Source organism: Erythrolamprus reginae, chromosome 10 (genome assembly GCF_031021105.1).
Source record: "Erythrolamprus reginae isolate rEryReg1 chromosome 10, rEryReg1.hap1, whole genome shotgun sequence".
Classification (NCBI taxonomy): domain Eukaryota; kingdom Metazoa; phylum Chordata; class Lepidosauria; order Squamata; family Dipsadidae; genus Erythrolamprus; species Erythrolamprus reginae.
Window position 1 is genome coordinate 15159596 of NC_091959.1, and position 12500 is coordinate 15172095.

The 12500-nt window shown below is 44.5% G+C and overlaps 1 protein-coding gene across 1 annotated transcript in view; it reads left to right on the forward strand.

The window, feature by feature from the left end:
• LOC139172951 (ras GTPase-activating-like protein IQGAP1) overlaps positions 1–12500 on the forward strand; it is a 75844-nt gene that overhangs the window by 3174 nt on the left and 60170 nt on the right. The window contains 5 exon segments of the mRNA XM_070762295.1: positions 469–586; positions 588–626; positions 3678–3755; positions 7291–7367; positions 11041–11108. Coding sequence (XP_070618396.1) covers positions 469–586; positions 588–626; positions 3678–3755; positions 7291–7367; positions 11041–11108 — 380 coding nt within the window.

The window sequence follows — 12500 nt, forward strand, 5'->3', positions numbered from 1 at the left end:
GCCGCCCCGAGTCTTCGGAGAGGGGCGGCATACAAATCTAAGTAATAAATAAATAAAATAATAAATATAGGCCCGGGAGAGATGTGTCAATTCCCCCATGCCTGACGGCAGAGATGGGTCTTAAGAACTTCACGAAAGGCAAGGAGGGTGTGGGCAGTTCTAATCTCCGGGGGGAGCTGGTTCCAGAGGATCGGGGCCGCCACAGAGAAGGCTCTTCTCCTGGGTCCCGCTAAACGACATTGTTTAGTCGACGGGACCCGGAGAAGGCCAACTCTGCGGGACCTAACCGGTCGCTGGGATTCGTGCGGCAGAAGGCGGTCCCGGAGGTATGGTCCATATTCAATTGTATTTCCACAACATTTCTCATTTCCAATTGTTCTGGTATAGTAAAGTGTGTTTCCAAAGCTGGGTTTCATTTTGATGGTCCTGGAAATTCTTCCCTAATTGGCTCCTGCCCTCTTTTCTCAGGTGGATGGAGGCATGTCTGAATGAAGAGCTGCCCCCGACAACAGAGCTGGAAGAAGGGCTGAGGAATGGGGTCCACCTGGCTAAACTTGGAAACTTTTTCTCCCCCAAAGTGGTGTCCTCTCAAAAAAATTTATGATCGTGAGCAAACTAGATACAAGGTAGGTGAACATTTCCTGTTCTGTTGGATAAGGAAGCTTTAGATTTTTTTAAAAAAAAAGGATTCAAGAAACAATTCGTAGATGAGAAAAATGCCATCATTGCTACTTGAGGGATGGTGTCAATCAATTGCTACTTGAGGGATGGTGTCAATCATCAAGACGTAACTAAAATGGTGCATCAAATGAGGTCACTTAAGAAGCTGTTGGAGCCTGCTCCGATCAGGTCCCCAAACTTTTTACACAGGGGGCCAGTTCATTGTCCCTCGAACTGTTGTAGGGCCGGACTATTAAAAAAAAACTATGAACAAATCCCTATTCACACTGCACATACCTTATTTTAAAGTAAAAAACAAAATGGGGACATACTATTTAGAGGGGGGGGGGAAGAAATCTAAAATTCATATATGTTTATGTTTTGTTTTTAATTTTCTTTTGTTAACATCGGATTGGCTAAACAAGGTTTTCTTGGTTTATAGAAAAATGTATAAAGAAAGAAGGAAGCACTTTGGCATAATGATTAATAACAGTCTCAAAATGGGTGAACAGTGCAGTCAGGCGGTAGGGAAAGAAAGTAGGATGCTTGGCTGCATAGCTAGAGGTATAACAAGCAGGAAGAGGGAGATTATGATCCCGCTATATAGAGCGCTGGTGAGACCACATTTGGAATACTGTGTTCAGTCCTGGAGACCTCACCTACAAAAAGATATTGACAAAATTGAACGGGTCCAAAGACGGGCTACAAGAATGGTGGAAGGTCTTAAGCATAAAACGTATCAGGAAAGACTTCATGAACTCAATCTGTATAGTCTGGAGGACAGAAGGAAAAGGGGGGACATGATTGAAACATTTAAATATGTTAAAAGAAGGTCCAGGAGGGAAGTGTTTTTAATAGGAAAGTGAACACAAGAACAAGGGGACACAATCTGAAGTTAGTTGGGGGAAAGATCAAAAGCAACATGAGAAAATATTATTTTGCTGAAAGAGTAGTAGATCCTTGGAACAAACTTCCAGCAGACGTGGTAGATAAATCCACAGTAACTGAATAAACATAGATCCATCCTAAGATAATATACAGAAAATAGTATAAGGGCAGACTAGATGGACCATGAGGTCTTTTTCTGCCGTCAGACTTCTATGTTTCTATGTAAAATGGTGCACCAAATAAGGTCACTTAAGAAGCTTTTGGAGCCTGCTCCGATCAGGTCCCCAAACTTTTTACACAGGGGGCCAGTTCATTGTCCCTCGAACTGTTGTAGGGCCGGACTATTAAAAAAAACCTATGAACAAATCCCTATTCACACTGCACATACCTTATTTTAAAGTAAAAAACAAAATGGGGACATACTATTTAGGGGGGGGGGGGAAGAAATCTAAAATTCATATATGTTTATGTTTTGTTTTTAATTTTCTTTTGTTAACATCTGATTGGCTGTACAAGGTTTTCTTGGTTTATAGAAAAATGTATAAAGAAAGAAGGAAGCACTTTGGCATAATGATTAATAACAGTCTCAAAATGGGGTGAACAGTACAGTCAGGCGGTAGGGAAAGCAAGTAGGATGCTTGGCTGCATAGCTAGAGGTATAACAAGCAGGAAGAGGGAGATTATGATCCCGCTATATAGAGCGCTGGTGAGACCACATTTGGAATACTGTGTTCAGTTCTGGAGACCTCGCCTACAAAAAGATATTGACAAAATTGAACGGGTCCAAAGACGGGCTACAAGAATGGTGGAAGGCCTTAAGCATAAAACGTATCAGGAAAGACTTCATGAACTCAATCTGTATAGTCTGGAGGACAGAAGGAAATGGGGGGACATGATCGAAACATTTAAATATGTTAAAGGGTTAAATAAGGTCCAGGATGGAAGTGTTTTTAATAGGAAAGTGAACACAAGAACAAGGGGACACAATCTGAAGTTAGTTGGGGGAAAGATCAAAAGCAACATGAGAAAATATTATTTTGCTGAAAGAGTAGTAGATCCTTGGAACAAACTTCCAGCAGACGTGGTAGATAAATCCACAGTAACTGAATTTAAACATGCCTGGGATAAACATATATCCATCCTAAGATAAAATACAGAAAATAGTATAAGGGCAGACTAGATGGACCATGAGGTCTTTTTCTGCCGTCAGACTTCTATGTTTCTATAAGTTAGAAATATAATTGGTGTTGTACTTTTTGAAGGAACATTAAGGAGAGAATTTAATTAAAAGAAAAGTATGTACCTGTGCTCCAGTCACTCACCCGTGGGCTGGATAAATGGCCTCAGCGGGCTGCATGCGGCCCGCGGGCCGTAGTTTGGGGGGCCGCTGCCATAAAGCCTTCCGGGAAAGAAGGGGCTGCGGTGCTGCTCTTCTTCATAGAAAGGTTTCATGGGACCCTCATTTCTTGATCAGCGAAGCAGTTGTTTAGCCCAGTGTTTTTCAACCAGTGTGCCGTGGCACACTAGTGTGCCGTGAGACATGGTCAGGTGTGCCGTGAAACTCAGAGAGAAAGAAAGCAAGAGAGAGAGAAAGAAAGAGAGAGAAAGAGCGAGAGAGAGAAAGAGAACAAGAGAGAGAAAGAGAGAAAGAAAGCAAGAGAGAGAAAGAAAGAGAGAAAGAAAGCAAGAGAGAGAAAGAGAGAGAAAGAGAGAGAAAGAAAGCAAGAGAGAGAGAAAACAAGAGAAAGCAAGAGAGAGAGAAAGAGGGAGGGAAGGAGAGAGAGAGAAAGACATAGAGGGAGGTAGGGAGGGAGAGAGAAAGTGAGCAAAAAAGAGAGGAAGGAAGGAAGAGAAAGAAAGGGATGGAGAGAGAGAGAGAGAAAGGGGAAGGAAGGGAGAGAAAGAGGGAGGGAGAAAGAAATAGAGTGAAGGGGGAGGAAGAGAGAGAGAATTTTTTTGTCGAAACGTTTTTAGCGCCCCCCACCCACCCCGCTCAATGTGCCCCAGGGTTTCGTAAATGTAAAAAATGTGTCGCGGCTCAAAAAAGGTTGAAAATCACTGGGTTAGCCTGCCCTGGAGCTGCAGCGCCGTCTAATTTTTTGCATTTGTTTCCTTCTCCTGTGTTTCAGGCCACAGGCCTCCACTTCCGTCATACGGACAATGTGATTCAGTGGCTGAATGCAATGGCTGAAATTGGCCTCCCTAAGGTAGGTGGGCTGGAATGGAGGATCGGGCTGGAAGTTCCTGTGCGCTCTCCAGGGACGAAAAAGCTTCCTTTATCTGAGATACCCCCACCCCGCCCCGCCCCGGTGGATCGGAATAACTCGAGAGACTTTTTATTTATTATTTATTAATTAATCAGATTTGTATGCCGCCCCTTTCCGTAGACTCGGGGGCGGCTAACAGCAATAATAATACAATGTAAACAAATCTAATATTTAAGTTAATTTAAAAAGCCCCAATTTAAGAAACCAATCATACATATTGACATACCATGAATAAATTTTATAAGCCTAGGGGGAAGGGAAAGTCTCATTTCCCCCATGCCTGACGACAGAGGTGGGTTTTAAGGCGCTTACGAAAGGCAAGGAGGGTGGGGGCAACTCTGATATCTGGGGGGAGTTGGTTCCAAAGGGTCGAGGCCGCCACAGAGAAGGCTCTTCCCCTGGGTCCCGCCAAGCGACATTGTTTAGTTGATGGGACCTGGAGAAGGCCAACTCTGTGAGACCTAACTGGTCGCTGGGATTCGAGCGGCAGAAGGCGGTCCTTTCTAGATTTAACTTCATATGAGCAAGAATTATTTGACGAAGGAAAGAGTTGGGAATATTCTGGTAGGTGCATGAACAGGTCCATGGAAAAATGTAGGAAAGGGGAGGGACCACATGTTATATGATGCGCTGAGCGGGCGGGACAAACAAGGGAAGTCAATGTTGAGACCTGTTCAGTGCTCCTCCTGTCGTCGTCCGTGGCCATAGATGTTTTATTTGAAAAGAAAAAGGTGCTTTGTGAATAGTGCCCACATTTACGACCTTCTCAGTTCTCTCCCCTCCCCCCTTCACCATTTATTTATTTACTTACTTACTTATTTACTTACTTACTTACTTACTTATTTACTTACTTATTTACTTACTTATTTACTTATTTACTTACTTATTTACTTACTTATTTACTTATTTATTTATTTACTTACTTATTTACTTATTTATTTACTTATTTACTTATTTACTTACTTATTTACTTATTTGCTTACTTATTTACTTACTTACTTATTTATTTACTTACTTACTTACTTACTTACTTACTTACTTACTTACTTACTTACTTACTTACTTACTAGATTTGTATGCCGCCCCTCTCCGTAGACTCGGGGCGGCTCACAACACAATAAAACTGTTCATAACAAATCTAATAATTTACAATTTAAAATATTTTTTAAAACCCCATCATTAAGCAGACATACGTACAAACATACCATACATAAATTGTATAGGCCCCGGGGGAGATATCTCAGTTCCCCCATGCCTGATGACAAAGGTGGGTTTTGAGGAGTTTACGAAAGGCAAGGAGGGTAGGGGCAGTTCTAATCTCTGGGGGGGAGCTGATTCCAGAGAGTCGGGGCCGCCACAGAGAAGGCTCTTCCCCTGGGGCCCGCCAAACGACATTGTTTCGTTGACGGGTAAGTTAGTGCTCATTGCCTTGTAGCTGGCCGCTGTCTCTTTGCAGTGTGGTTCAGCACATCTGTAAAAAGTGCTTAAAAAGCTTATCTCTGTAATTAGTTTAGAAGCCTCCAGCTGGCTTGCAGTTGCTGACTGAAATTGTTTGACACTAAGGCTTCCTAGCTCCCAGTCAGCTAGGCAAATACCGTATTTTTTGGAGTACAAGATGCACCAGAATATAAGACGCACCTTAGCGTCCTCCTCGATCCACAGCTAACATTGGAACATCATCTTTCGGCTGTGGCGAGGAGGGCGTTTGCCCAGGTTCGCCTGGTGCACCAGTTGCGGCGCTACCTGGACAGGGAGTCACTGCTCACAGTCGCTCATGCCCTCATCACCTCGAGGTTTGATTACTGCAACGCTCTCTACATGGGGCTACCTTTGAAAAGTGTTCGGAAACTTCAGATCGTGCAGAACGCGGCCGCAAGAGCTATCGTGGGGCTTCCCAGATTCGCTCACGTTTCTACAACACTCCATGGCCTGCACTGGCTGCCGGTCAGTTTCCGGTCACAATTCAAAGTGTTGGTTATGACCTTTAAAGCCCTACATGGCATTGGACCAGAATACCTCCAGAACCGCCTTCTACCGCACGAATCCCCGCAACTGATAAGGTCCCACAGAGTTGGCTTTCTCCGGATCCCGTCAACCAAACAATGTTGCTTGGCAGGCCCCAAGGGAAGAGCCTTCTCTGTGGCGGCCCTGGCCCTCTGGAATCAACTTCCCCCGCAGATTAGAACGGCCCCCACCCTCCTTGGCCTTCGTAAATTACTCAAGACCCACCTTTATCGCCAGGCATGGGGGAACTGAGACATCTCCCCCAGGCTTTTATATTTTATGTTTGGTATGTATGTGCTGTTTGGTTTTTTAATTGTTGGGGTTTTATATATCTTTTTATTATTAGATTTGTTTTATTGCCTTTTTATTACTGTTGTGAGCCGCCCCGAGTCTTCGGAGAGGGGCAGCATACAAATCTAATAAATAATAATAATAATAATAATAATAATAATAATAATAATAATAATAATTGTTATTATTATTATTATCATTATTATCATTATTATCATTATTATCATTATTTTTGGGAAGAAAAACAGGGAAGAGAATCTGCTTACCAGGTATTCATCTTGCTAGCGTCATTATTCTGGTCAGCTTCATCACATTATTTTATCCCCTGGTTAAGGACTTAATTTTTTTTTTATTCTGAGTTTAACAAGCTTGCAAGCCAGTAAGAGCTGGGAACATCATTAGAACCTGCAAAGAAACAGTCTGAGCAAGTAGAACAGAGGGGAAAAATACCCTGCAAAGACTTAAGAGCTTGGAAAGCCTTCTGCTTTGCAGAAAGTAACAATGAAAGAGCTTGCAAGCCAGTAAGATCTGGGAACATTGTTGGCACTTGGTTAGGGCTGGAAAGAAACATTTGGAGCAAATAGAGAATGAAAAATAAAACCAAGCACAGGGTTTGGAAAACATTCTTCGCAATGAAAGAGCTTGGAAGCTGGTAAATGCTGGAAACATTGTTAGCACCTGGTTAGGGCTGGAAAGAAACTTACTCGGAGCCAGTTAGAGCAATGAAAAAAACCCTGCAAAGACTTAAGGCTTGGAAAACATTCTTTGCAGAGAGAAACAATGAAAAAGCCTGCAAGGTAAGAGCTGGAAAGATCGTTAGCAGCTAATTAGGGCTGGAAAAAAAGCTGCATTCAGAGTATAAGAATACCCAAATTATCAGCCTCTTTTAGGGAGGAAAAAGGTGCGTCTTATACAGTATATACTTTTTAACCGTATAAAAGGTGTTCTGTACTTGACATCTCCAAATTGAAGTTTTTCTTTTCCAACTTTACTGTAAGTTTCTCTTCTTCAATGTGTCACAAGATTTGCAGTCTTTCCTCTGCTCCCCAAAGTTAATGACTTGCTAGATCCCCTGAATGGAGATAAACAATGTGAAAAAAGGTTCTTTTTTTAAAATGCAAATTCAAACAGTATCAATCTTTTTTTCCTTCTCTTCCTTCCTTTTTTGCATTCCCTTCAGATTTTTTACCCAGAGACAACAGACATCTACGATCGGAAGAATATGCCACGCTGCATCTACTGTATCCATGCACTCAGGTAATGACAAGATACCTGTTAAACCATCCAAATATTGACATGTCGCTTTGCAGGTGTCCCAAAGGCGCTTTTTCAAGATTTGTCTTTGAAGACGTTTTGCTTCTCATCCAAGAAGCTTCTTCAGCTCTGCCTGGATGGTGGGGAATGGAAGGATTGATACTCCTTGCAGCCAGCGGGTCATTTACATCCTTTTAGCGAGTAGGCGGTCTACCTGTGTCCTCAGGGTCACCTGAGTGGTGCACACAGGTGTGGAGCCTTCCTGGAACTACATGGCATTGGACCAGAATACCTCCGGAACCGCCGTCTACCGCACGAATCCCAGCGGCCGATAAGGTCCCACAGAGTTGGCCTTCTCCGGGTCCCGTTGACCAAACAATGTCGTTTGGCGGGCCCCAGGGGAAGAGCCTTCTCTGTAACGGCCCCGGCCCTCTGGAACCAAATCCCCCCGGAGATTAGAACGGGCCCCCACCCTCCTTGTCTTTCGCAAGTTACTCAAGACCCACCTGTATCACCAGGCATGGGGGAACTAAGACATCTCCCCCAGGCTTTTTATATTTCATGTTTGGTATGTATGTGCTGTATGGTTTTTAATTGTTGGGGTTTTTATATATTTTTTATTATTAGATTTGTCCCATTGTTACACTGTTTCTTATTACTGTTGTGAGCCACCCCGAGTCTTCAGAGAGGGGCGGCATACAAATCTAATAAATATAATAATAATAATAATAATAATAATAATAATAATAATAATAATAGTAACAACTGTTGGAAGGACTGTGCTGTAGATTGGAGATCAATGAGGTCGGATCCTTCCCCGCTTCTCTGTTGAGGGAGGGGCTGTTCAATTTTGGCATAGAGGGCCTCTTTGACCCTTCTTTCAAACGAGTGGTCCTTTCTGTCCCAAATGTGGCCTCTTGAAAAAGCACCTTTGGGTCAACTATGGCCTGGATGACCGAGAATCTTCACAGACATCAAACTATGTAAGCGTCTTGGGAGAAATGATTAGAAGAAAAATATATATACAGTGGTACTTTTACTTACGAACTTAATTCGTTCCGTGACCAGGTTCTTAAGTAGAAAAATTTGTAAGTAGAAGCAATTTTTCCCATGAGAATCAATGTAAAAGCAAATAATGCGCGCAACCCCATTAGGAAAGAAATGAAAGCTCGGAATTTGGGTGGGAGGAGAAGGAGGAAGAAGAGGAGGAGGAGGACAGTCGCTGCTCAGAGCGAAGGGAGCGTTTCTTTTCTCTGGGCGCTGGCAGAGGTTTATTCCCTCTCCAAGAGCCCAGAGAAAGGAAAATGCTTTGTTAGCTCTGGACTGCCAAAGTCTCCTTAAGCGCCACCAAAAGGCTCCTCTGGCAGCCCAGAAACGCCCAAGATGGCCGGGATTAAAGGGAGAATGGCAGGAAACTGGCTGGGCCTTCGTGCTGCTCTCAAATTTCCTGGAAAATTTTTCCAGGCTCGGATTCTTAAGTAGAAAATGGTTCTTGAGAAGAAGCAAAAAAAATCTTGAACATCTGGTTCTTATCTAGAAAAGTTCTGAAGTAGAGGCGTTCTTAGGTAGAGGTACCACTGTAATTGAAAAATTGAATAGACCCATGTGTAGAAGTTGATGTGGTGGATTTTGTATGTTGGTGCTAAATTGACCTTCTGCAATCCATTAGGCATAATAAAGCCAGCACATAAATAAATGTGTGGAAGAAAATTCCCTCTTGAGAATAGGTGGCATGATCATTGGAAGAGTGGTTGTCAATCAGCATTTAACATTATAAACAGAATTAGGAGTTTGTTGGTCTGATAGTCTGTTGTCCTTGAATATAACCTAAAAGTGGAATGAATATTGCACAAAGGTTTGGTGTGTGTGCTGATTTAGGGTTGTATTATAAAAGAAAAATTACTTTGGAAAAAACCCAGAGTTGCAGACATTGATTTGTTTAGTAAATATCTGGAGCAACGGACGGCAAAACTTTATAGCAACAGGGACAAAGATTCTCTTTGTTTACACCTGCTGTAGTGCTGTTTTTCTTCCGGTAGATAACTCCCCTGCTCCAAACTCCTGTCTTAAGTTTAAGTTTAAGTTTTATTGGATTCATATGCCGCCCCTCTCCGAAAACTCGGGGGGGCAAACAACAACCATGAAAATATACAATAAAATCCAATACTAAAAGCAAATTAAAACCCCTTAATATATAAAAACCAAACATACATACAAACATACCATGTATACAGTTGTAACGGCCTAGGGGGAGAAAAAAGTCTTAATTCCCCCATGCCTGGCGGCAGAGGTGGGTTTTAAGTAGCTTACGAAAGGCAAGGAGGGTGGGGGCAATTCTAATCTCTGGGGGGAGTTGGTTCCAGAGGGCCGGGGCCACCACAGAGAAGGCTCTTCCCCTGGGGCCCCCCAAACGACATTGTTTAGTTGACAGGACCCGGAGAAGGCCAACTCTGTGGGACCTTATCGGCCGCTGGGATTCGTGCGGTAGTAGACGGTTCCGGAGGTACTCTGGTCCAATGCCATGTAGGGCTTTAAAGGTCATAACCAACACTTTGAATTGTGACTAAAAACTGATCGGCAGCCAATGCAGACCACGGAGTATTGTAGAAACGTGGGCGAATCTGGGAAGCCCCATGATGGCTCTCGCGGCTGCGTTCTGCACGATCTGAAGTTTCCGAACACTTTTCAAAGGTAGCCCCATGTAGAGAGCGTTGCAGTAATCAAACCTCGAGGTGATGAGGGCATGAGCGACTGAGCAATGACTCCCTGTCCAAATAGGGCCGCAACTGGTGCACCAGGCGAACCTCGGCAAACGCCCCCCTCGCCACAGCCGAAAGATGATGTTCCAATGTCAGCTGTGGATCGAGGAGGACGCCCAAGTTGTGAACCCTCTCTGGGGGGGTCAATAGTTTCCCCCCCCCCAGGGTAATGGACGGACAGAAGGAATTGTCCTTGGGAGGCAAAACCCACAGCCACTCCGTCTTGTCTGGGTTGAGTTGCTCCCCTCTTCCTGTCCTGCTGCTTGGGAGACCTAAGAGGCTGTGCCCCAAAAGGCACCCCAAATGGAGAAGACTATTGACCCAGGGCTCTGTCACCCAGGTGGGAATGGAGGGGGGAGTTTAGCGAAGCCTTTATTTTAAGCAGGCCCAATTTCGTCGCTGGGCCAGAGTCCCAAGGAGGCCAAAGAGACAGAAGAAGCATGAACTTAAAATTGCACAATTGTCACTGTGAAAACTACAACCATAATTGGGCCTGGGGGGCATTGGAGGTGGAGGAAACCATCAGGGCTGAAGACCTGGCCGGGAAAGCCCAAAGAAGGCAGCATCAAGCTACAGGATGGACAAGGAGGCCCTCTGGACATGGGCCTCAACTGCCCAGAACTCTCCCTCAGCTGATTTCCCAGGTTCAGGGTCTCTGGGCTGAGGCCACTTCGGCTCCCTCGGTTGCAGCCACAGAATAGCAGTGCAAATTGAGCAAACACCAATGGAACACACTCCCGCGACCGATGAACCTTTGTTAGAAATACAATTCTTTGCTCTTCTTGCAAGGATAATTGTGTGTGTGTGAGAGAAAGAGGGGTGGGGTGGGTTGAGCATAAGCACATAATGGATGAATCTGGGTTGTGTTGTGGAATGGGGCTGGAGCTTCTTTGGATTTTCCTATTTTTTCCCCCCAGCCTGTACCTATTCAAGTTGGGATTAGCTCCACAGATTCAGGATCTGTATGGCAAAGTGGACTTCACAGGTGAGAGAAGCCTTTCCTTTCTGCTGCTCTGCCCACGAATGGGGGTCAATGTTCCCTCTAATTTTTTTTCGGTGTGGGCGGAAAAGTATAGTGTCTGAGCGACAGTCCCTTTGGGACTGGGCGGCATAGAAGTATAAATAAATTAATTAATTAAATAAAATAAATAAATAAATAAATAAATAAGAAAGAAAGAAAGAAAGAAAGAAATTCCCTTCTTTTTTTATTAAAAGAAATTAATAATAAAACAAAACCAAAATCTATTACTATTATTACTATCTTCTCTTTTTCCATCCCTGTCTCCTCCCGCCTTGTGGGTGTTTGTGTGTGTGTGTGTGTGTGAACTCTTGAACCATTTCCAATAACAGGTGAGCTATTGGAAATGGTTAAAGAGTTCACACACACACACACACACACACACACAGACAAATGGCTGGGGTTTTTTTTCTCTGTTATTATTTGGGTGCTTTTTACCATATGCTTTAAATCAAGAGTCATTTCTCTCTCTTTCTCTCTCCCCCTCTTACTCTCTCTCTATTTTTCTCACTTTCTCTCTCCCTCTCTTTCTAACTCTCTCCCCCTCTTGCTCTCTCTCTCTCTCGTTTTCTTTCTCTCTTTCTATTGCTTTCTTTCTCTTCTCTCTCTTGCTATCTCTCTCCCCCCTTCTCTCTCTCTCTCTTTCTCACTTACTTTCTCTCTCCCTCTCTGTCAGCGAGGGGGCTGCGAGAGCACTTTCTCCGAGCGCTTCGGGAACGCTTGCCCTGCCTCTACTGCAGCCCCCTTGCTGAAAGTCCGGGATGAAAGCGCTCCCAGTGAAGGGGCTGCAAGAGGGGCGGGGCGGGCATTCCCGAAGCGCACGGAGAAAGCCCTCTCTCGCAGCCCCCTGGCTGGGAGCGCTTTTGTCCCGAGAAGCCGCAGCCACCGTGGAAGAAGTCGCGCCCCAAGGCAGGAGGCGGCGGAGGAGGAGAGGGGGCGGATCGGGCGGGCGGGGGGCAGGGGCGAGAGGCCAGGGGCGCGAGGGGGCCGGAGGCACCGTGGGCAGGCAGGGGCGGCCGCGGCTCCCTTTCCTCCCACTGCCGGCACCTCCCCGCCCCCGCCCCCCATGGGCTGGCAGGGGGATGGGGAGCGCACGCTCGTGGAAAAGGGTGCATAAAACGTATCAGGAAAGACTTCATGAACTCAATCTGTATAGTCTGGAGGACAGAAGGATAAGGGGGGACATGATAGAAACATTTAACATTTAAATATGTTAAAGGGTTAAATAAGGTCCAGGAGGGAACTGTTTTTAATAGGAAAGTGAACACAAGAACAAGGGGACACAATCTGAAGTTAGTTGGGGGAAAGATCAAAAGCAACATGAGAAAATATTATTTTACTGAAAGAGGAGTAGATCCT